Source organism: Ostrinia nubilalis, chromosome 5 (genome assembly GCF_963855985.1).
Source record: "Ostrinia nubilalis chromosome 5, ilOstNubi1.1, whole genome shotgun sequence".
Taxonomy (NCBI): domain Eukaryota; kingdom Metazoa; phylum Arthropoda; class Insecta; order Lepidoptera; family Crambidae; genus Ostrinia; species Ostrinia nubilalis.
The window spans coordinates 8,300,783-8,325,416 of record NC_087092.1 but is presented as its reverse complement, the minus strand read 5'-3'; the positions used below and the strand labels follow the sequence as shown (position 1 = coordinate 8,325,416).

General features: G+C 37.3%; 2 protein-coding genes across 2 annotated transcripts in view; both read left to right on the top strand.

The window, feature by feature from the left end:
- On the top strand, window positions 1-17,026 carry LOC135071802 (cGMP-dependent protein kinase, isozyme 1-like). The gene is made up of 11 exons (XM_063965632.1): window positions 1-277; window positions 1,611-1,966; window positions 2,148-2,431; window positions 2,748-2,917; window positions 3,132-3,370; window positions 3,578-3,678; window positions 9,341-9,557; window positions 14,411-14,642; window positions 14,727-14,825; window positions 14,978-15,234; window positions 16,212-17,026. The coding sequence occupies exons 1-11, from the start codon at window positions 173-175 to the stop codon at window positions 16,369-16,371; spliced, it is 2,220 nt and encodes a 739-aa protein (XP_063821702.1). The 5' UTR covers window positions 1-172; the 3' UTR covers window positions 16,372-17,026.
- A 3,212-nt stretch (window positions 17,027-20,238) lies between these two features.
- Window positions 20,239-24,634, top strand: part of LOC135071799 (ATP-binding cassette sub-family C member Sur-like) — a 33,559-nt gene continuing 29,163 nt past the window's right edge. The window contains exon 1 of the mRNA XM_063965628.1: window positions 20,239-20,470. The gene's annotated coding sequence lies outside the window, so the exon portion shown is untranslated. The remainder of the gene's footprint in view (window positions 20,471-24,634) is intronic.

Genomic DNA, 24,634 nt, shown 5'->3' with positions numbered 1-24,634 from the left:
ATAATTAAAACAATCGGAATGGCAAGATAATCTGGCGGAGTGATAACGAGTGCCGTTTTTCCAATCACGCAGTCGAAGCCCGATGCGCGAGCGCTGCCTAGCTCTCTATTCCCATAATTAGAAAAAAAACAATGTGATATTTTCTGTGCCGGTGATAGATCAGAACATCAATATGGTGCTGTGTCCTCCGTTCCGGTGGTCATCCAAAGGTGGATTTTCTCTAAACAAAGTGCAACGCACGCATCCTGCTCGTCCCACACGACGCGAGACAATCGCAGTAAGTATTGGCTATAATCTGTTGTGTACCCTATAATTATTTACATTTGACCACCTAATGCTGCGTCTCCTTATCTGCAAACAATAGGTGTTAACTGATTGCAGTTATAACGCATAGAATGAAATTACACTGATTTAGATAGCTACTTTGCAAATGTAACATGACTTGGAAGTACCTATTTAATATAGGTAGGGTTTGATGATTTAAAAAGATGCGTTATGTCTAAAATTATGGGGATCAGGGTGAACATTACTTTAATCCAAAAGTCCTATTAGGTAAACAAAAACGTCAGTTGTATAACAATGGTTAAAATCAGCTAGACTAGGCAGATATCTACCTAAATTCTTTATTAGTACACAGGCCTTTTTCAGGGAAAGTTAAACAAGTTCCAAATAATAAATATATCGTGACTTACCACCACTTCGGAAGAACAACTGATGGACAGGTGGAAGAAGTGGCAGAAGAAACACAGTCCCTTTATATCCATAATTGTAGAGAAATGAAAGAGCATTAACTTATTATGCTCTTTCATTATAATTTTAATGCTTATTATCGCCGTAGAGATTAGGCATCGGGAATGTCCCTCGCCGACCTTCATATATCAAAATTGCCTTGGCATAATATTCTAGTTAATCTAGTACCTACTTACCTATTTGTATATTAAGTGCCGAATTAAATCTAAAATAAACGTACCTATGCTGAAAACGCCGCTTTCCTACAGTCTTAGACGGTAGAGCTATCACTTTGACCTTCGCTTTAACGTAAGCAGGTAAAAACTGAATCATACCGTTCAGAAAATGTATCTGTCCTTTGCCTTCAAAAAGTTAACTGCTAGGTATAATGTAATTAAGGATGTAGTTACACTGTCATTCAATAAATATTTAGAAGGTAGGTGTATAAAATAGTAAAAACATGAAGCAGGCAGTGATACCTACCACTTTCATTTAAAATCCAGCGGAAACAAAAAGCAATTTAAGAAACAATAATCAATGTATTGTAGATAGGCTACATAAAAGTAGGAATTAAGATAAAAATTAAGTATTGTGATAGTGGGTTAAATCACTGCAAAGATAACAGTAATATGAAACAAAATAATTTTGCTTTTTTAATCTCACGTCATAGCTTTGAAAAATTAGATCTCAATTGAAGTACCTACCTAATGTAACTTTATGTTAATTTATTTCTCTTTAAGAATGACCTTTGTTACTCGAACCTACTCATATTGAAAATGTTTTTAGGCATAAATGAGGCATCTTTATTATAGGACTTTTACGTACGATAGGTACTAATTTACTTTTTAATGTGAAATATGAATTATACCAATACATTTCAGATATTTCCCGAGGCGTTAGGAGAGTTTTCACCAAGGAGCAATGGAGAAATTACAAATGGATACTCTCCAGCGCCGAACAAGATCAGTAGCTTGTCTGCTGTTGACCTGTCCGTTATTGAAGACATCAAAAAGACCAGTGCTGTGAGCCAGCAGAGCAGAGAATCCAGATCCAGTCACATGGATGCAGATAGCGGCGTAGTGGATGACCGAAAAAGTAGCGCAGGTCGTAAGACTATTGCGGACTTAGTCCGAATTGACCCTAATAAACAAGAGCGCAAAAGAAGAGCAGTTATTGCACCCCCGGTGACCGTCGACGCCTCGGATCTACAGTATGATAAATTTGAAAAAGATCAAAGGTAAGTTTCCTTTAGAGTTTAGACAAACAAAACACTGTCACACAGTCTTTCTGCCAACCTACCAATTTGATATAACAAACAGTTGGATACTTATTATTCAGCTACAGCTACTTAATAGGCAAGAGGTTACTTCTACGGGAAAATGAGGTTACCTTATTTAAACTACTTTGAATATTTATAGATCTGCTGCACAAATCAGTAAAGCCGTTATGGCTAATGATTTCTTGAGGAATTTGATGGACGAAGAAAGACTGAAAGCCGTTGTGGAAGCCATGAGCTCGCAGGACTGTCCAGCAGGCAGCCTCATTATCCGGGAAGGGGAGAGTGGCAGCCACCTGTACGTTTCAGCACATGGACAGTTCGAAGTCTTGAAAGGAGGTCAAGTGGTCGGCGCCTTCGGAGCCGGTGAAGCGTTTGGCGAATTAGCAATTTTATACAAAGCCAAACGATTCGCATCTATACGCTGTAAGTGGATTTTCAGATAGATCCAGTTTATTCTGAAAACTAAGTATTATTTATACCGTTTGATAGAGCTTGTGAAGCACTTTCAGAATCAGTAACGAGTATTTCGATAATATTTTGTGTAGTTCGAGTAAGATCACTTATCGTATCCACCCTATATACCTATTTTTCTTTTGTGACGAACTTCAAGCAAACTGATTGATCCCATAAAAGTGGGTAATCGCCATTTCTATCGCAGTTGAATTAATCATTTAAGTAATCCGCAATAAAAGAGATTATTGCTTTCCATCTAAATCACCACTGTGTTTACATCGTTCAGGTATAACAGAAGCGAAAGTATGGACGCTGGAGAGGCGAGTGTTCCAGAAGATCATGGTGCGCAGCGGGCGTCAGGAGCAAGAAGATAACGTGCGATTCCTCGCGTCAGTGCCCTTGCTGCAGGGCATCCACCCCATTGAACTCACTAAGATATCCGGGTTCTTGAAGAGGGTATGTAAATTATCGAATTGGGTAAATGGGTTAAACAGCGTTGACTTGAGTTATGTATTTTAATTATGACAGTCGAGTGACCTACTGGTTGACCTTCATAGGTTGGGTTTTTATAGGCTGTCAAGCTGCAGATCCTGGCTATACAGGAGTTGTAGGGGTAGGAACGAGAGGTGGTAATAGTTCTGTGACCAAATCGTTGGTTTTGTTATTATAGGAGTTCTTCTCAGCTGGTACGGCTGTTGTGCGACAAGGGGATCGTGGGGACAAGTTTTACATCATCCGTGGTGGTACCGTAGTGGTGACGAAGCGAGAGGGCGACGCGGGAGAGAACCGCGTGGGCACGCTGCGGCGAGGAGACTATTTCGGCGAGCAAGCGTTGCTACACGAGGACCGGCGGCTGGCCACCGTCACGGCGCAGCCGCCCGGAGTTGAATGCCTCACCCTTGAACGAGGGTAAGTTCTGATCTTTCTAGATACGTTACGATACGTAGGACTGTTGTGCCACGGTTCAGTGCAATACATGGCATTGAATGGCAAGTAGATCAGTCCAACTTCACGTTCCGACATTCATCTGTTGCACAAGTCAATTTTGATGCAACATTTTTACTCATCATCTAGTCTAGTCCCAAACTAAGTAAAGCATTAGTGTTTCTCTTCCAGGCCTTTCACAGAACTACTGGGTGATCTAGATGAATTGAGACTAAAACGGCATACAGTGCCGCGACCCTCCCAGCAAAGCAAGACATCGCAAGTCAGAAGCGGTTTGTATACCTATCACTTTTAATCTAAACACGTTAATCGTATCGTACCTATAGTGTGTTTTAAGTTAACAATTAAATAGGATGAAATACTAAGTAGAATAATAACAATAGTAATAAAAAGATTATATTATGACACTGCTCGGTACTTCAAATTCTTTGTCCAGGTACTAGGTACACCTTTTAATAATGACGTCACTTAACTAATGATTAATGTAATGACAATGTACGCAAAGATAACATTCAGCTTATTTGCGAATAATAAATTTGATCAACAATAAATTGGGTAGGTGAGATTACAATTAGTTATCATATGGGTTTCTGAAAAACTGATCCATAAAAACTTTTTTAAAGTAGGTAGGTACCTACTTAATTAAGTTGTCACAAAGTCGTTGCCTACGATGTGTTGGGTAAGTATAGGCTATAAATGCGTGATTAAGGACCTACCTACGATCTTAAGTGGAGAGGTCTCTCGATTTTTCCTTTCCCATATTGGAGACGGAACTAAAGTAGTAGGAATTGATCTGTTTCTGAAAATTCACTTAAGAGCCATTTCACAAAAATATTCCGCGCGAATTTAGGTAAAAGCTGTCAACGCAACGTCAAAAGAGTAAAAAGAACGCTGAAATGGACAAAAAAATCTTGAGCCGTGACCGTATTAAGACTTGATTTAAGTTATTCGCTGGGTGCGAAGTACTAGGTGGGGGTAACATAATCGATCGCAGCGCTCATGGTGGTCAAAAGTAGAAATAATGTAAGCTCTGTCATCAGTTGTATCTGTCAATGGCAAAGCGATTCTACTTAATACATTTTAATATCATTAACTAATCGCATGAAAAGGGTCCTACTGGGAACTTAAATAAAAGAGTGGACTGTATTTCGATAGGGCTGGTTTAATAGCCGTTTACAATTTGGAAATAACTAGACTATACAACGTGGTAGTACAAAAATGAGTCACAGTAGTTGTTGTGCACAGATGTTTGCCTTATGATGAGAGCGTGAATTATTGAACTCTGCCCTTGTTTTGTTCTTAATTCTTCTACATCTCGGACTTGTCCAGCCAATACCAACAACTTTCCTTAAAATACGGTTTGTGGTTGGAATTTGATATTGTAAAACTCACAAACCCGGTCTTCAAAACAATACTCATTTCGATCTGAAAACGATATTTAATTTATTACTAGCGATACAGGAACATTTAAATATATTTACTTTTATATAATGAAACCGTTAAAGTAGCTTTTTCTTTTTGTTTTACTGTAAAACTACAATTATAAATGAAGTAAACAAACCCTGACACAATCAAAATTAAACACACTTTTTGGATTTGATTTGAATGACCAAAATGATTTCAAAACCTTTTTTCCATCCAAATCGTGGTATCACAACAATTTATTAGTTGAAAATATTTGTTATTTTTTCATTTCGATATCATTTCACAAATATACGACCTAAATGTCAATGTGACAGAGCACACAAAGTTGTGGACGCTAGTTGGCGCTGTAATCGTGCACAGAGCCAATTAATTTTAAGGTAGAATGAGGTATTCAAACTTGATAAATTAATTTAAAATTTTAATAGAGTTTATTGTCTTTTATATTTCGATTCATAATGAAACACGAATAGGTATAATATGTAAAATATATATTAAGTACAAAATAAAGACAGTCACATAGTGAAAAAAAAAATCTGCCCCCTTACAGCTCCATCATCGGACGCTGGATACGAACTATTCGTCAAGGCGAATCACACAAGCCCAAACTCCATAGGGTTCTATTGTTTTGTTACGGAGGTGGCCATTGCATCTCCTCCAGATCCATTAACAGACAGAGCTAAGAAATAAATAAATAAATATTATTATAAGTAAACAAATAACTAAAATAATTCATCTTACTATCTTACTTCTTACTAGTCTTACTAATATTATAAATACGAAAGTTTGTGTGGATGTCTGGGTGTTTGTTACACTTTCACGCAAAAACTACTGAACAAATTTTGATGAAACTTTACAGTACAGTACAGCAGTACTAGGCAGTCTGTGTTCAACTATCACTCGGGTCGGACGTTCCTATCGCAAGACCTTTGGTTCACTCAGTTCCGATACGACTCTAGTGCTGTGTGTAATCATTTTCGTGAATACACTGAGTTTATTAATTTCTAAGAGTGGATTTCATTTTGACTGAGACCTACGCCATGAACCCTGAACCAGAAGACCCTGTCGCCAGCGACAGCGACGCTCATCCATCCCTGGCGTCGACCAGAATAACAATGTATGTATAGGCTATAATTTATGACGATCTGTGACAAACTAAATTTCAAGCGGGTGAAGCCGCGGGCAATACTACATATTTCATACTAGCTTTTTGCCCGCGACTTCTTCTGCGATGAAGTGGAAAATGGTTCTAATAGAATTAAAATATTCTAAGAAAATTAATTTTGTTAAATGATTATATTTTTGATATAAAATCTACAAATTATTATGTTTAAATATTTGAATACTTACAAAATTATGAGATCTTTCTAAAACAAAATTAAAACACTACACCTGCCGCAGATTTCTTTGTAAACAATGTTTTTTTGTTTTTCCTTCAGGTGCTAAAATCACCAGGCTATTGTGTGCGCATACTCTGGAGTATTCCACATACAACTGGTCGTCGGAGAAGCATAGATTTCCATTAAGTCTACTCCCGCTACCATAATATAGAACTCCGCTAAAACTCGTGAGGGCGCCAACACTTACCTACTTTTGTATCGAAAATTAGTATGAGCAGCTGTGCACGCGGTTGCCCGTTGCAGGCTCTATGCAACCACACTATTTTAAACCGTGGTCCATAAGCATGAGATGGGAAACTGCACTCTCTTGAATTCTCTTGAATTTGATGGTGTTAGGGGAATCCTAGGAATGAATACAGACTTTCCAATGGAATCTCCTCATCAATATTGCGAAATTGCGAGTTGCAATGCAATGTTACGTTTTCACTTGTTATTTTATTGTTATCTGACCTTGATTTTTCAAACACGTGTCAAAATTAAAAAAAAATTAAATCAAAAGTACTAAGGAATATTTCATTGATATCAACTTAGAAACAAGCACAGATTACAGAAACTAAAGGGAAATGTGACATGGGACAAATTGGAACATATTGCTTGTGAAAGCAATGATGACAGTAGCGACGTCATTATGTAAACAGTTTATATTGCTTGCATAGTATTAAAGATTATTCGAACGTTGAATACTGATACCGCAGTGGATAATGAGCACATAATTTGATTTCTTTGTGTGTGTGAATTTCTAATAATACACTGAGTTTCGAACTCAGCGCATTACCTACTTAGCATCTCTCTATATTTCTATGGAACCAAGTTATCTCCAAAATAACATTCCACACCTTTTTAACCTAGTCAGGTAATAATTTTAATAAAATACGAAGCACGTCATCTATCAATAGGATATATGTATATTTTAGAAGTTAATAAATTATGCATAAAATATAAACACTTAATAAGTTTAGTTAAATCGTAGAATTTCTGAAAAACAAGTACTAAAATCGTACTGAAAAAAAAAGTATTACTAATATGTTATCTAATTTATTTATTAAACGTCGAATTTTATCAAAGATTTTGGACTAAAGTTTTTGAAAATATTTTATAGCCTACATAGAAAAAAATTAGGATTCTAAATCGTGAAAGAATTTTTTTTCGGAGCCTATTGCCTCCAAACAAAAAAACAAACAATTAAATATTTCCTCTTTTATTAGTATAGATTTAACAACAAAGCTTCCCTCTCGAAACAAAACGCTTCTTTTTCTTCTTCACGAAACAAAACTCAAAGCGGATAAATAAATAAACAAATCTTTGGACAATTTCACAGCGCCATCTAGTCCAAAAGTAGGCAACCAATATGCTTGTGTTAAGGGTGCTAGCATAATGAATATACTTTTTTATAATTTATTTATTAAATTAAATACCATGGTACCTACATATTATACATAGTTACACCCAGATCCGTCAAAGAAATTAAAATTCATCATTTCAATTTCTGCTCGGCCGGCCGACTCGAAACAGCCTCTCGGCATAGTATCAAATGCATTTGGTCGCCGTACAAATCACCGCTTCACGACACGAACGCACGTAAACGTCACGGCGGGAAAAATGACACAGGTCCTACCTTGACGGGCGCTCGCGCCATACTAATCGATGTCGGCTTGCGTATTGTAATTTATACTGATATTCACATCAATATTTTGACAAAGTGGTTACTAATATTTAAACAATAACTGTAGAAATCAATTCTACAATGAATATTCTTTATTTTGGGATACTTTTATTGCAGTTATTGCTGTGTTTTTAAACCAAAAACCACGATCAAAATGTGACGTTAATCTTCAAATTTGCCAAATTATTTTTAGATTTTACTCAATAATGGTAATGAAATTCAAGAATCTATTTCATTAATGGACTACAAGAATATATGTCCGATGATTACTATATATTTTTAAGCTTATTATATGAGCATAAATAATAGATACAGGACTTTGAAAATGAGTCTGCGGCAATTTTTCCGTAAAATGGTTGTGGGAGATGGGGCACTGTGAATTAAGCAAAAGAGTTTTAGTAAATCCGTTTCATTAATGGTCAACACCAAGGATTGACCTATCTTTCGCAGTTATTAAATAATCTCTGGGTGTTGCTTAAGATAGTAATTCATGCTTCCAAAATCTTAGAAATTCGCACGAAAATGTAAAATGGCTCTTAATCCTGAATGAAAATGAAATTTTTATTATTAAATAAACACTTTTAAATTACAAAATATGTGCCGCTCTCGTAAAAAGTTAACCTGTGTAACGAGAGTTAGAAGGAAGGTATAGCCTGACCAGGAACATAAAAACCCTGGCATAGAGGCGCGTCAATTGCATTTGATAGTGCAACACTGAGTACAGTCGTACCTGTGTTAAATTAATAGGCTAACTTTATGTATTAGGATTCAGGATTACGGGCTAATTTGATATTTTCATAAATTTACGAAAAAATATTATTATAGGTAACCTGGTTTAAATAAATTAAATGAAACCATCAATCGAGCTAGTAGGATTTATTTTATTATTATTCATCAATAATCAAATTCAGAACTTGAATATTCAACTGCAATGTCTGCTCATGAACGCTTCAAACACTTAGAAAGTGACAATTTTTTTTAAAATTGGTATAGTTGAAACAAACCATAGCAAAATGTTCATAGTGGACTGTACTAAACGATAAACATGTCAGTCAATTTGACAACCTTTGTCGGAAACATTATTCAATGAAAATATTGTCCGAACCCTTAGTATTTCTCTTCGACAAATACTTTAACACATTGTGAACCACTTTTCTTTCACGACTATAAAAAGATTTTAGCAATTTAATTCACAAAATCAATTGCGCACATTTAAAATAAAGTTTGTTTACACTTTGACAGCAATAGACTGACATGCAAGGTGACATGTCAATGAAGTTTTCAGTTACTGTTGCCATTAAAAGAAATTAGTACCATTAGTTTTCCGCAACATGGCGAGGGTTTTTATGTTCCTGGTCAGGCTATACTTACACAATTTCTTGTGTGTAATTCTCTCACACAATAAAATTTTGCTGCCGTGGCCAAATTTTTCTCATTTTAACCCCTCAGAGTTCGAGTACGTGGAACTAAAAGACTTGGAGATCGTTGGCACGATGGGCGTGGGCGGCTTCGGGCGGGTCGAGCTGGTGCAGTACCGGCCCGACAAGACCATCACCTTCGCGCTCAAGTGCCTCAAGAAGATCGACATGGTCCAGCAGCAGCAGCAGGAGCACGCCTACAACGAGAAGCACATTATGATGGCGTGCGACAGTCCTTTCTTATGCAAGTGAGCAGATCGAATTCCTGTCTTCATTAAAGTTCTGGCAACTCACGAAGGCGAGTGAGCTTTACTTGTGTGTACACACTCGCTATACATAGTATAAAAAAGTCGCTTTCCGCTGTCTGACCCTATCAACCCTATGTATGCTTAGATCTTTAAAACTTACGCAACGGATTTATGGAACAGTAAGTTTTATATGTATAAAATATGCATATCAGCATTGCACATGTGCGAAGTCGGAGAGAGACGCTATCTTCCTTATAAGTTAAGCACTTCAAGTTTAGGAAACGTGTCGAGAGATTCTCGAGAAACAAAATAATTTTCATAACCAAACTTAATCAAAGCTCAGTTATTTATAGTAACATTTTCAAAGATTTAATTTTAAAATAGAGTGGTGTGAGTTGTTCCATCAATTAGTTGCTCATTGATATCCTTTCTTCATCAGTTATACATAAAGATAACTACTATTTTCGTCGCGCTCAGTTGCTTCTGTAAGATTAATGAACGAAATCTGCACTGCATTTAAGCCTGTTTTTTGATTGCTTTTTTCATCCGTCTTCCTTTTTCCGAGTACATTTATTAGTTTTACGCATTTAAATAGATAAATAAATATTTCAACAGCTACAGGATTGCTGTCACCCGTAACAGAGCAAAATTAGTTTAATTAAATTAATTGATAACCTGGTTATTTCGAAATCATGACATTCTCGGTCACGCATAATGGCAGTAGCTATAGCCTCATAAACATGAAGGCGTGTCTAGACAATTTGGTATGTGGGTATTTCTCATCGCCACGGTTCTCATCGTCACCTTCGTGGCGAATTTTATTTCTAACTTATTTCAACTTTTTGTAAACAAAAATTGTAGCGCTTGATGTGAAGATTGTATTCTCAGTAAATCAGTCAAAAAGTGAGTCTCGTTTGGAAGCTTTAACGTTTTGAATTTTTTGATGCCACGAAAGTGATTCTGTACTTCACAGCAATAATTTTTTCAAACTTTACAACTGTAAATGACTCTTAAGTGTTTATAAAACATATATTTTGTCTTATTTTCATAGATAAATAGCAATAACATAATATAAATAGGTACCTACTTAAATACAAGATAAAATTTTACCGATTACGTCACCTACTAAGTTACAAGATTCTACGCAATTGGTTTTAAGGGTGACACTGGTGGCATTCTGAAATGCTAAAGAAGCAAAAAACGGATTATCAGTACCTCAATAAAAAGGAACTCTAACTGATTATCAGTCCCTCAACAAAAATACATTTTTTATTTAGGCCAGAGTGAGCCTCGTATTTTTGTTGTACAACTTTTAACTCAAACTTTAGATTACATTTATCTTACAAACAGATACACAGTCACATATACAGACATACATACAGTCATACAGACAGACAACAAAAATCGAGGCCCTTATTTATTTATTGATGTACTGATCTCTACTTACCACTTATAATTTATTAGTTATTAAAATATTGTAAAAACATAAACACCAGTCACTATATTTTAAAATAAACCAAAGCAAGAAATCACTTTCGTGGCCTAAAATCACCTTCGTGTATAAAACACCACGAAGGTGATGCCACGAAGGTGACGAAAATTTTAGTTTTTTATGAATTATCCTTAAATTTGAATTTAACGGTTCAAATTGAATACTACATACATAAGTCTAACATGTTAAGTTTTCAATGGCAAAGTTTCAATTAAATTGTTTAAATTTTAGAGGTAGAAAATATTGTTCAAGCAAGCGACGGTATGTCTATGGATAATCACAAAAAGTTACGTATTTTTTTCGCGGAACGACGATCGACCTACCTCACCTCCCCAATGGTCGAAGAGCGACTGACGTCAGGCCCGCCGCTAGCTGTTTCGTCGCCCGCGTGCAAAACCGATTATGCCGCCCTACGACTACCTTACTTACTGAGTTTTGTCAATTTAATTGATGTTTTCTCATTTTTCATGCTATGACATATTTTCTTAAACTTAATAGTCCAATCAATAGGTATTTTTTTCCTGCAAAAGGTGGAAAGTAAAATGTTTTAATTTGTATTAACTAAGTATATTTTTATGTATGGGCTTAATGGGCTAGTTATGAAAAAAGTATGTTTTCGAACTCGAGAGGTCAGAGCATTAGTCACCATCTTGAGTTAAAGGGCCGAACATTGATTATTTTTTACATTTAACGCTTCAATAGTTGACTATGAGAAAAATGTCTTTGAGAAGTATAAAGACGATAAAATTTCAATTGTTTAAGTATTTTTATTTATTCTGTACGTCGCGTAGATAAAAAGTTATACAAGGGAGAAAATTTTCATTTGCACAAAAATCATAGTAGTAGCCTCCCCATCCCTCTTGGGTAGAGGGACGGTGCACACGAGTGTGCGATAGCAGGGAGGGTTAGTGGTGGACGTTTCGTGTGCTACTCCCGCTCTAACCGCACTGGAGCAATGAAGGGTGTGGGAGGGACCCGCTCAATTTCCTCTCCCTTACCCAGATGGGCGCTTACCCGCTTTGATCGGGAGATGGCCAAGGAGGCTGCATTCGTATGCGATAGTCACGGACGGTGATATGGCGGTCATCCAATTAAGAAAATCGTTAATTAAGGTGTGTGATGTTAACATGCCTCGATCACGCTACCGCACACCTTGTCGTGCTGTCTACTGGTGGTCGGCTGAACTAGCTGAGCTGCGTTCACTCGTAGCTGGCGTAGACGTTCACGAGACCCGTCATATGGCTTGCCATTATGAAATCGGAGCCGCCAAAGACCGAGCGAGGGCAGAAATGCTCGCAAGTTTGGACGACGATACTAACTGTGGGAGATTTTATGCTAGAAACCAACTACAGCCTATTGGTCCTCCACTGGCTAAAGAGCAGGCTCTGCTAGACAAGGTTTTGCGAGCGCTCTTCCCGAACCAGTTTGCCTCTTTCGCTCTACCATCCATGATAGATTCCCGCAGTGTCAACTCAGCTGTGGGTGCCCCTCTTTGCCTGCCTAGGCCGGACAACTATGCCTGCTGCGCAAGGAAGGCCGTCCAGCTAACTCAACATCGGATATGATTGGGTACAAAGCGGCGCCCTCCACCCGGGCGTAGATGTTATCAGCTATGCAGGTGACACTCGTCACAGCCTGAGGGAGGGATTGTATGGACGCGGCCAATTTGGCGACCACTGTCAGCACTTAAATTGCCAAGCGCATCTGGAGACTGGAGTGTTTCTCCTAACGCCCATATTATTTTACCGTGGATGGAGTCAGGATAGAAGTTAAGGTTCAGAGCAATTGTCTGGGCCTGATAGTGGATAGCCGGTGTCAGTTTGATCCTCATTTTGCCATACTGTCATAGCGCCTGCCTAAGGCCGCGGATGCTTTATCGTGGGGGGGTTCGAGAGCCAAATGGCGGCTCCTTTACGCCAGCATTTTGAAAAGCATTGCGCTTTACGGGGCTCCCATATGGGTTGACATTCTCGACAGAAGTCGAGAGGCCCGCTCGAGAAGAGAGGTGGTCCGCCGCGTGGCTCGGAGGACGAGGCGCACGATACCCTCGCAGTGTGTGCGGCGTGGGCTCGAGGCGCTGGGCCGAGACCTCGTGCTGGCTAGCATAGTCAAAGAAGGAGGCTATGGCCGCCCAGGCCTCATTACTGTCCAGTAATGAGGCCTGGGCGGCCATAGCCTCCTTCTGCGAAAACGTCATGTTGCAAAATGAGTCCTCGGAGCGAGAGCACGAGGACGAACCAAACGCGCCCTCACTCCGTCGGCGGCGGAGGGGTCAGAGGAGGGGACAATATGATCGCTTCCTGATTCCCCTCCACGGTGATGGTCAGCGGCTGATAGTGTGGGGGTGCCCCCGCCTGCATTGCACACACCATCTCCTCCGTCAGACGGGAACAGCTGCGTGATCCCAGCTGTTCTGAGCGCCCTGAGCTTATCTTCTCGGAAGCTCTGAGCGCCCGATTTGCCGCCCCCCTGGGCGTGCCGCCCGCGTGCGGTGCACGCCTTGCACGCCCGCTTGCGGCGGCCCTGACTGACGTTAACCGAATAGAACGCTGTGATTGGTTGCTGGTGTTCGGTTTAACGGCAATCTTGTATTATTACTCAAATTTTTAGGTACCTAAAATCGTGTGACCAACGTATTTCGCTTTCTCAATTCAAAATAATTGTAAGAAGATATTTTTTTGACTATTGTGTGGAAAGTATATTTAATTACGATGATTTTAGTATATGCTACACACAAATTGAATGAAAATTGTGAATGCAGTAACCAAATCTTTCATTGCAACCGAAGGTGTGACACGATGAGAACGCGAAAAATGACCCCGTTTTTTATCGTTTCATGTGATTTTTTCGTATTATTTTTGCTTCTATTACGATAAAATTTATTTTGTATGTAGCTAAATAGATATTTTATCATCTGATTTCAAAGTTATTGTTCTAACATATACCGTTTATAAAAAAAAAATAAAAGAACTATTATTGTGTGACCATCAAATTTGAGTGTAAATGAGAAGTACCCATGTATGATCGAATCGAGAGACAGCAGCGACATTGAACTCATAAAAATGTAAATTTTCTACAAAGCATACTATCGCTAGGTAGATATAGAAAATAAGTCTTCAACGAACCTTAGGAAAATTTAAAACACTTTAGTCACCTTGATTTCCTTTGGTAGGTAGCAATTAATGGTCTAACTAGCCTTATAGCTAAACCAACTATTCGTGTAGCCAACTAAGTAATAATCTTTTTCGCAGTTGTTAAACTGTCATAGGGAAAAGCTTCAACACATAATTTATAAATCAATGGATTACTAATAGCGATTAATCACGTAACAGTAACCGCATAGTACCTACTTTGTCAACAGGCTCTACCGCACGTTCAAAGACAACAAGTACATCTATTTCCTAATGGAGCCGGTGCTGGGCGGCGACTTGTGGACCATCCTGCAGAAGCAGCGCTTCTTCCCAGAGAACGTGTCGCGATTCATGACCGCCTGCGTGGTCGAGGCCTTCCAGTACCTGCACTCCAAGGACATCATCTTCCGGGATCTCAAGCCGGAGAACTTGATGCTGGATAAGAACGGCTATATCAAATTGGTAGGTCACTTACTTAATGTTTTTGCTGAATATAAAAATCTCAAACAATTATTACACCCTGAAAAATGTTTCCCTTTGTTTTAGGTTGATTTTGGGTTTGCGAAGAGAATATCAGCGAACAGTAAAACTTGGACATTTGCGGGAACTCCTGAATATGTTGCACCAGAAATTGTGCTGAATAAGGTCAGTAAATACTTAACGTAATTACGTCAACGTCGTTTCTTTTTCGAGCTCTCTGGAAAATCTATAACCTAAGCTAGAATTTTCCGTAGTGGATGAGAAAATAAAGTGAAACAATATGACGTTCAGAGTAATTTTCTTATGTCAATTTAAAGGGACACGACCGTGCAGTGGACTGCTGGGCGTTAGGGGTGTTTATTCACGAGCTGCTGGTGGGCAAGCCGCCCTTCCGCGCCACCGGCGGCGACCACATGAAGACCTACACCCTGATCCTGCGCGGGATCGATGCTGTGGCCTTCCACCCGCGCGTCTCCAACTCCGCCAAGAACCTCATTCGGAAGCTGTGTCGTGCTGTACCGGCCGAGCGACTTGGGTACCTCAAGAACGGAATGGATGACGTTAAAAACCAGAAGTAAGTGGCTTACAACTCTCAAATACCATCTCGCATATATTTTGATGTCGAAGTCGACCCGAGTTCATAATCTTGAGGCAATGATCAAATTTCAGGCTCTTAGTTAGAGTAAGTATAGCTGCATTGGAATTTTCTGCAAAATCATATACCTACCTACTTAAATCACAAGACTTCATTTCCACGCAACAATACTAAACTGCTCGAATTCTCACACAGAGGTATTATTATAATAGTGGCATGTTTCATGCAACGCTCACCGACTTGTTTATTATACAAAGCCGAGCTCTGAAACATACGTAACCCACATAATACTTAATTATAATGGTACAGTACCTATAATAATCAGTTCACCTACAGTTAAGTAGGTAGGTACACTTATTACGCGAGAATGTCTGAATCAATAGGTTTTGGCTTTCTTACATTTAAATTTCTGATAAAATTAATAATTTCTGATAACTAATCCACTTATAGTGAAACGAGCTATGCGATGCACATTTAAGATTAAATGAAGAAATGCGTCATTAAATGGAATAAATGAATGCATTTCTCGTTAAATAGATAAATACTTTTTACATTTACGAGTAGATGTGGTAGTTTGTCATGCATGCATAAATGAAAAAGATAAGAACATGTTTAAATACAGGGTGGAGATTTACTCGTATGTCCCTGCATTAATGAATGTGATCAAGTTTATCAAAAATAAAGATCAAAATGACCCACTTTTAGAATAGACACAACATGATTCTTTAATGTCGTTGAGGTAGAGCGCAAATTTTTATGAAGAAACAAAAACTTATACACGAATTTAATGGTAAAATTGGTTTAATAAGCATAACCAAACCAACTACTTACTGGTTACTGCATATAGGAAATGGCCATCCTGTATTTAGAACACTGGGCTCGGCGAGTTGCGTTCTGTCTGCATTGTCGGTAGAGAAATTTAACTTTCTACAATGTTGTTTTTCCTCTATTTCCAGATGGTTCCTCGGATTTGACTGGGAAGGCCTACGCGAGCGCCGGCTGAAAGCGCCGCTGGTGCAACCCGTCGCCAACGACTGGGACCTTTCCAACTTCGAAAAGTATCCCAAAGACAAACTGCCTCCAGATGAGACGTCGGGTTGGGACATAGACTTCTGATCAATTAATAGAAGACTTGATCAAGAAATGTTTTACATGGAAAAGTACTTTTAAATTATGTAAATATTTACCACAAATCATGGAGATACTTTTCATGGGCTTTCAAAATGTTGTTTCTCCATAGATTTTGAGTAGAAACACCCACCATGTTACTTGTGGTACACAGTTCCACGCGCTAATGAGCCAGCTTTTCAATAGCCTTTAATTTTATTCCACGAGTACTAGTTTCGTGCAAAATGACAAGTTTTTCACTAAAGTTCTTAACGTGAACCGTGCAACAGTCACGGCCTATAGAATACAACGAGTTGCCATAAATGGAAAATGTGATTGTGATGGGAACCCTACATCAACCGGGTCAAATGTTACAACAAGTCTCTTGGTGTCTTGGTGTACAGGCGTTGACATATCAAACTTCTGTGACATTTTAATTTTGTAATTTGTGTGCGACTTTTCAACAAAAACGTAAAGCCTATTGTGTTGACGATTGTACATAGTCATATACCTACACCTCAACAAAAACCAAAACCTGGCACAAAATAGAATTAAAAGCCGAGATTATTCATTTATTTAGGATAAGTTAAATGTAATAATAATTTAAGATGTACTTAACTAAATGAATGTGTAAGAACAATATTAAAGCAAGATAGAAATAAATTTAAAAAAAAATATTTTCAAGTCCAAATCATAATAGAGATACTAAAACATTAGTTAATATGCTTTGTACCTAACTAGAACACAAAAAAACTCAAGTGTTGTTCCTTCAAAATTGGCTTTTAATGAAATAAGGTAAACGGCTACTAGTTCGTGATAGTACGTAAGTTCGTAAGTTTTTTTTCTAGCTCAAATAATAAGCAAATGGAATATTATTTATTAAAATTCTTCATTACTACAAAAACTCTATTATTTAAGCTATCTAAAAAACCAAGTACCAACATTGTGGCTCCAAAAATGAGAGCAATACGAAGCTTCAAACTCTCAGAGAGCCAAAAACAGCCGTGCGGCGTGCAAAGGTTGCTCTCACCCTAAGGTTAGCGCTCCAACTTCTTAAGCTTATAGAAAGGCGAAGAAACGCCCATTTGAATAAAACTTGTAATAGTGGTTTCATGTGTTCCTTGACAATTGATTTGGCTTAGAAAAAAGTTATAAGAAAACGTAGAATTCTTTTAAAATTGCGATTAATTGACTCACGAAATAGCGTACATATTATTTTTCGGGTGTCCCCTATTTCGTGACACTACCGAATCAAGGATATTATGGATAACATTTTTATGCTTGGTTTTTAAATAATTATTTATGATAATTTAAATGTAAGTTATGAAACAAATAATGCATTTATTTAAGTTTCTCATGACCTAAATTCGGTATATGTTTCGTTCACTAGAATTTATATGACACGAGTTTGAAGTTCACATAAATGACCAATTTTAAGATAAATTAGCATAAGTACTACCAGTGCAATTTTGGTTTTAATTCGATTTGTTTTATTTGTCTTTGTTTATTTGTGTTATATATGGGATAGATAATAGTTAATTGACACAATTTGACAAAAATCCATGAATTTTACTTGGGGAATTTGGAATAATCAATATCACGAAACAAGAAACCGTATTAATGTTACTTTTTTACAAGTTCGTGATACATAAATGTATAGTATTAGGTACTTTTATGATACATACCATCAAAGAAATCGACATATTTTTTAGTTTTTTTAATACTGACCTACCTACCTAGATAAAAAATTTATTAATTACTTACTTTTTATTATGAATCATTGGCGTATCTGGGGTTATTTTCAGGGGGCTACCCTCACTTGAAGCAGCTCCAGAGATGGGATTGGGGGAAGGGGGTTCGACAGCCCCCCCCCCCCCCACATTTGTAATGGTTATATAAATATTTTCACATATTGTTAGATTAACAAATCAAAATTTTATACGAAGGTACGTACCTTGCTAGACTCACATTATTTCTCATAAATATTTCAGGTAAGTAATTATCGTCAAATTCACACAATTCATTTATTCTAGATGTATATTTTCGTTTTTAAATTTATTAAACCCTTAATCATTATTAAAATATCCTAACTCGATCCATAAAACCTTATCCCGAAATAGGGGACATGAGTTCACGAACTTAGAATCAGAGCAAAATTTTATCACGAAACAGGATCCAAACAAGAGGTCCACAGAACAATTAATATTAAAAAAAGTTCAAACTATATAACTATAATTTATGTATTAAGTTACTGTCAAAAGACCAAAGTTTAGCATACAAAAGCTTTCATACTGTTAACATGCTTGGTTATTTTTAAATAAAATGTTAAAGTCGTAAGTGCCTTAATATACCGAAGTAGGGGGCACTTACCTTAGTGATAAATTGACTGTTCTGTGAATGCAGCTATCATAACGTTCATAGCAGAATCTAACCCTGATACGATCCGTCACGCAATGGTTGCATTCCCTTGATACTTATTATTACCTGCTATTTATTACCATACTAAATAGTGTGTGTTTCCGTCATTACATAATGTACCCAGCGGATTGATAAACAATAGTACCTAGTTCATGCGCTTATTCATATTATAACTTCATCATTAATAACTGCATAATTCTATTATTTTATCCAAACTAAGTAGTTTTAATTGGCGATGTGTAAATAAAATAACATACATGCAATATTCTGATTAAGTTGTAAAATAAAGTTTGTACGTTTATACTGATTTTGTGAGTTTTTATCATTTCCCAAGTAGATCGAGAACGTCCATTCAAAAGAAACTGGCAATTTTTTAATAAATTATGATAGGTAAAAAAAACCTACTAAAACAGAGATTGACACTGAACTGTTTAATGTTGTGTAACCGTCTCTGATTGCATTTGCATTAAAGTCGATGTAATTTGGGTTTAATTGCTAGAAAAAACACCAGTTTCTATTGGCGTGGACTATAGCATCGAATGGGTGCGTAGAAGAACGCACACGTGTGTTGTTCGATGCGCAAACGCATTGCCTGAATGGAGGTCAGTGGGGGAATAAACCTGCGCGCGCATTGCTCCGTGCCCTTTATCGGGGTCACTTAGCCACTACTTATTCATTTTAGTAACCGTTATTTATATCTAATCAAATATTGCTTTAGATGTTTAAATAAAATTAAAATTTAGACTAGACTAACTAACCGTTTCAGTGCCGATGGCACTTCAAATAACTGTTGGTCTCAACATCAGGCTGTTCATCATTGTCAGTCAGTGACTCCAGTATAGTTGACATCGGAATCTATAAAATATTTATTATGTCAAATTGTCTATTTTTTACATTTTAGCAATGCAAGGCAGCCATATCTGAAATTTTCTTACCAATCCTAATATTTGTGGCCCATTCCCACACTCAAAGTAATTAAATGCATCCAATATATTCAAATTGTTAAACAAAACCAAATAAATCAATCACCGGCGTGATCTGTTCACACTTGAGCGTCGTTTCTAATACATAAATATTAGACCCTAGGTCAATTTCATGCAAGCACCTGTAAACAGACGACGTTGCTGTCTTTTGTAAGAAGACCAAAAATTACGCATCTCGTGTCTCTACCTGGTTGATTTTATCGTAATATTAATTTTAATTTTATTGATGAATTATTAATGCTCTAAATCCGCTAGTTGATGAAATGTAGGACTGAATCTCTATTCTTTGGAATAAAAATATTGGAGGAAATATTAAGCATGAAAGCGCACCAGACTAGCAACCAGTTTTATGTGTACTTTCAATGAACTAAATTGAAATGTGGCTGCTACGCGCTTCCATGCTATCGAGCAGCGGCGCGGTGACAAACACCGTTCAGCCACCATGTCTCGCTGCTGGCGAGCCGTCCGTTCGAGCGGTTAGTCGCGGACACATCCCGAGAGCGGGCCCACGCGCGCGGATCCGCTCGGCGCTACGATGCGTTCCTCCTAAGATCGTCACACGTCTCAAAACAATCGCCGATAACGTAAACATTATAACACAATGGACTGTGAGTGATATTCGTAAATACGCACCACCGAATCGAGATTGATTTGCAAGTTTTAAATCAGAAACTATTACAAAACCGCGCAGAGACATACTTTCGGAGGTGAGCTTATATTATGATTGTGACATGCATGTTAATTTCGTTTAGATACAGTAAAATCAAGGAAAATGCATTTTCATATTTCTTTTTTCCAATAGTGAATACTTATACAGATTACCTGTAGGAAATTACATACATAATAAATTCTAGCTCCTGTTGAGCGCATGTTAGACCGTAGTCTGCAGGTAGGATGATAATGCACAGATTTATACATAGAGATAAAATTTCTAGGCAGCAGACACTAGACTCAAAACTTGTTTATAATATGTTTCAAGCTTATTTTATTTATATCTAGATTCTATTTAAGGCTAATTTCGTGCTCACCGGTTATTCCGGTTTAGCGAAATGGAAAAACATCTTATCAAACTTTGAAAACAATATCGTCATAGGCAGTACGTTAGTATTCATTCATCATGAAATCTTAAGAAATATTTCACGGAATTCTCCAAACGTTTAATGGGGAAAACTGGATTTGATCTAACAAGTTTCGTTGTGGTACCTACTGGCAGTTAGCGTTTACAAGTAATATCCGGAACATTGAACCTTATTTAATGGTTAAATCTTGAATTTTAGCTTAGGCTCATTGCCTGAGAGGAGGTGCTTCTATGTTGTATTTTCCCAATCCTAGATACTTTTCCACTACGAGGAGTTATTTTCCTACTACATAGTATTCGTAGCAGTCATTGTTTCATAAGGCATGGTTGTTTATCGACTCGCTTGGTGTAGGTTACAGCGCATCAGAATACATTTATTTTGTAAGTAGCAAAATATGTACAGATAGGTAGGTAGATACCGATCTATTGTTACTTACTACAGAAGATGCCAACTGTCTAGCTTGATGTATTGTAGTCTTTATAGTGCACGATCTTCATAATAAATACCTATGTATAAAAAAACCCTCATATCTATTATGTTAACTTAAACAAAACTTGCCACTTAACACTTAAGAAAACTAAAATAACTAGGTAGGTAATTTGACCCCAACATCACTACACATCCAAACGAATTGAAACATTTTTTTATTGCTTTTAGTAGGTACTGTACTTTCAGTGTCTGTAATTCAGTGTTTTGTGGTTTCTGTTAAAACTCACGCGTATATGTACTTACTTAGGATGTTATGTTTAGTGTTATGTAAAAAGCTTTTCTGAATTTAATTCATAACAATGACTACGTTTCATCACTCTTAAATATAAATAACTTCCTTTGCCACGTGCCCCGTATTACTAAAGAATGCGATGAAGCGTTACCATCGCATTGTTCTCACAAAAGGATGTTCCTTTGGTTCTCGAAACTAGACAATTGCCTTGACGTGCCATATTGGTGGCGCTGCATAAATCTATGTTAACAAAACTATTGTTCTAACGATTGTCCAAAAAGATATGTAGCTACGTACTTACCACTCACACGAACATAACTTTGTTTGCATTTCCTCGTTTGTAATAGGCATTAAAGTGGCCCGATAAGCCACTACTACCTATACATACCTAACTACATAGGTAAGGAAGGATAAACATTTCAGTGAGGAATTTCAGGATTTATTCATTAATCACTCACTTCTTAATTGCCTATAGTTAACAGAAATTGATATCATCGCCCGAAATAAAGACCGCACTTGTGGATATGTTACGGTTAATGTGATAAATTGAAAATTATTAATAATAACCGGTTATTATGAATAATTACCGACAGTCGCGGTAAAAGTGATAAATTAATCACATTTAACAGTGATTATTTAATAATTCAACCTTAGTACTAACAAATTTCTTAAAAGAGAACAACATCTTGTGTACGTGCTCGTGTACAGCCAAACTTTTGAACGTTTTGATATCATATATTAATATAATTTGGCATAATGAGTTTGGAATGTTTCTTGCATAATATTACTTTTCCATGATGCCTATAACATAATGTTTTGATTTAAAGTGAAAAATAGGTTAAGGTGCGGCGGGGGTGGCCCTTGGGCCACCCCTAAGCCGCCTATTTAGTTTTATACACACATAAATGACCTCATATTAATCACATTAACCAAATCATGCGGTAATTATTCATAATAACCGGCGATTATTCATAATTTTCACATTTATCACTTTGACCGTAACAGATACACCATTGATGAATCAAGAAAAAATAGGTCGCAGATATTTTTATCCTTGCGGCATTAACCCACTCATTATTTTTGTCATTTGTTTGATGAAAGTATTATACGAGTACGTAAATCTAGTTTAATAGTTGTTTTTTTATTTGTTCATTACGGATAAAAGTAACGAACTACGCAATTCTTATGTCGCCGTTAATGTACACTTTATAGTGTTATCTTTAAATATGTCACAAAAATGTAGAAAAGTAAACACGACCTGTCTCCACGGCGCAAACAAATGAAATTGTAATTTTAGTTCCGTTTACCTATCTTATAATATAAATCTAGTTAAATAAAATAAGTTAAGCCCAAGCCATCTGAAAATGGCCTTATAGATCCTGCATGTTAACCTGTTCAAACAAACAATTTAATCTTTCATGCATATTGCATATTAGGTAGACCACTCAAATTAAGTGTGTTGTATAATATTATGAACCTTGAAACTGTCTGAAAACGGTGTCATCGTCCATATTTAGTGACACTCCTTTTTTCGTACATTTTAGTTCAATGCCTCGTTTATTAGACAATCTCATTTGTCTCGTCAACTCGATGGGATATGGTTTAAGTGTACTAATTAGTTCTATTACTAACAGACTCACATCGCAAGTTCAAAGTCGAAAGATAAAAACTTAATTACTATCAAGTATTTGCATTGAATGATGGTTGAAAAAGATTCCGTCGTACTTATGTGACAGTTCCACATTAGTTCGCAGAAGTCTTCTCGCGTGAGGTAAAGTAAAAGCAGGTCAACGGTTCCACGCCATCCTATCTATGCTTAGTTTACGCACCAACATAAATTAACTGGAAAATAATTAAATTAAACATTGCTAATAGAAAATTATTCTATAAATATAGATTGGTATTATGAAAACTACTTATCAACTTCTCAGAACATCGAATTATTAAGCGTATTAGTTAACTGTAATATTATTATAATAATGATGTAATTAATATTGGCTATTCTGATTAATTAATCACTTACTCATAATTAACTCGCAATATAGCTAATTGTTATTTCCTTCCTATAAAATTATATTATCGAGATGAAGGCCGACGGCGAACGTTACCTTTTTCGCTATGAACGTGAACGTGATCCGTAACTAGGCACGTGTAAATAGTTAGAAACTGAAAAATCTACTGTAATCGCAGGTTTTTAGGTAGGTATGTATATAGATTAAATAGTAATTAACAAGCCACACACATCTGTCGATTATGAGACATATGTTCGAAAAAGCACAATTTAGTAAGTAGGTACGTCCTATTTCTTGGAAGCGATTTCTCCCAGACAACCCATGGTACTTAGTTATTATCAAAGACGCGACAATCAGTGGCGGCGTAGCATGGGTTGGCACCCAGGGCGATCACCCCCCCACCCCCCCTCGTTATAAGTCCTAAAGCACCCCCTGGTACCCCCAGGATTTTGGGGGTTACCTACCGATTCGAAGATTGAAAGACAATCGCACCCCCTCCCCCCGTATCATGACATAGACCGCAGACTTGCCATGCAGATGTGCGCCAGTGAGTACTAATCTGCGCGACTTGTGTCACCCCCTGATGCTTGGCACCCGGGGCGGACCGCCCCCACCGCCCCCCCCTTACGCCGCTACTGGCGACAATAGCCCACAATAGGCCAATGGTGTATATCGCGTTAGATCCGTGGAACGAGCGAGGGTTCGAACTCCGCCGCGCCGCTGGACCATTGTGGCGATGGATATTTGTAACTTACCCCGAAGTGTTAACGGGACTTAAAAGACTATAATACTAAGTTAGGTATTTAACCACGTAATTGAAGGGGTGAGTGGACAAAGGTGTTATCTGACAAAACTGAAGAATCGACTTTTTTGCATGAACATAGCCCAAGTAACATTTTACTCCATTTAAGAGTTCACATTTAGTTCCAATGTGTACTTAAAGCATTAGTACAGTTCACTCGTGATGTATAAGCTGTATTATTGCAATTAATTACACCTATACCTGTCTAAGGGACTTATAGGAGTGTAGACTAGTGTAGAGTTATACTTTTATATGAT

Excerpts from the sequence above, each read along its gene's own strand:
- LOC135071802 (XM_063965632.1), top strand. The coding sequence starts at position 173 with ATGGTGCTGTGTCCTCCGTTCCGGTGGTCATCCAAAGGTGGATTTTCT. Across the intron at positions 2,918-3,131 it reads TATCCGGGTTCTTGAAGAGG|GAGTTCTTCTCAGCTGGTAC; the intron begins GTATGTAAATTA and ends TTGTTATTATAG. Across the intron at positions 14,643-14,726 it reads AGAACGGCTATATCAAATTG|GTTGATTTTGGGTTTGCGAA; the intron begins GTAGGTCACTTA and ends CCTTTGTTTTAG.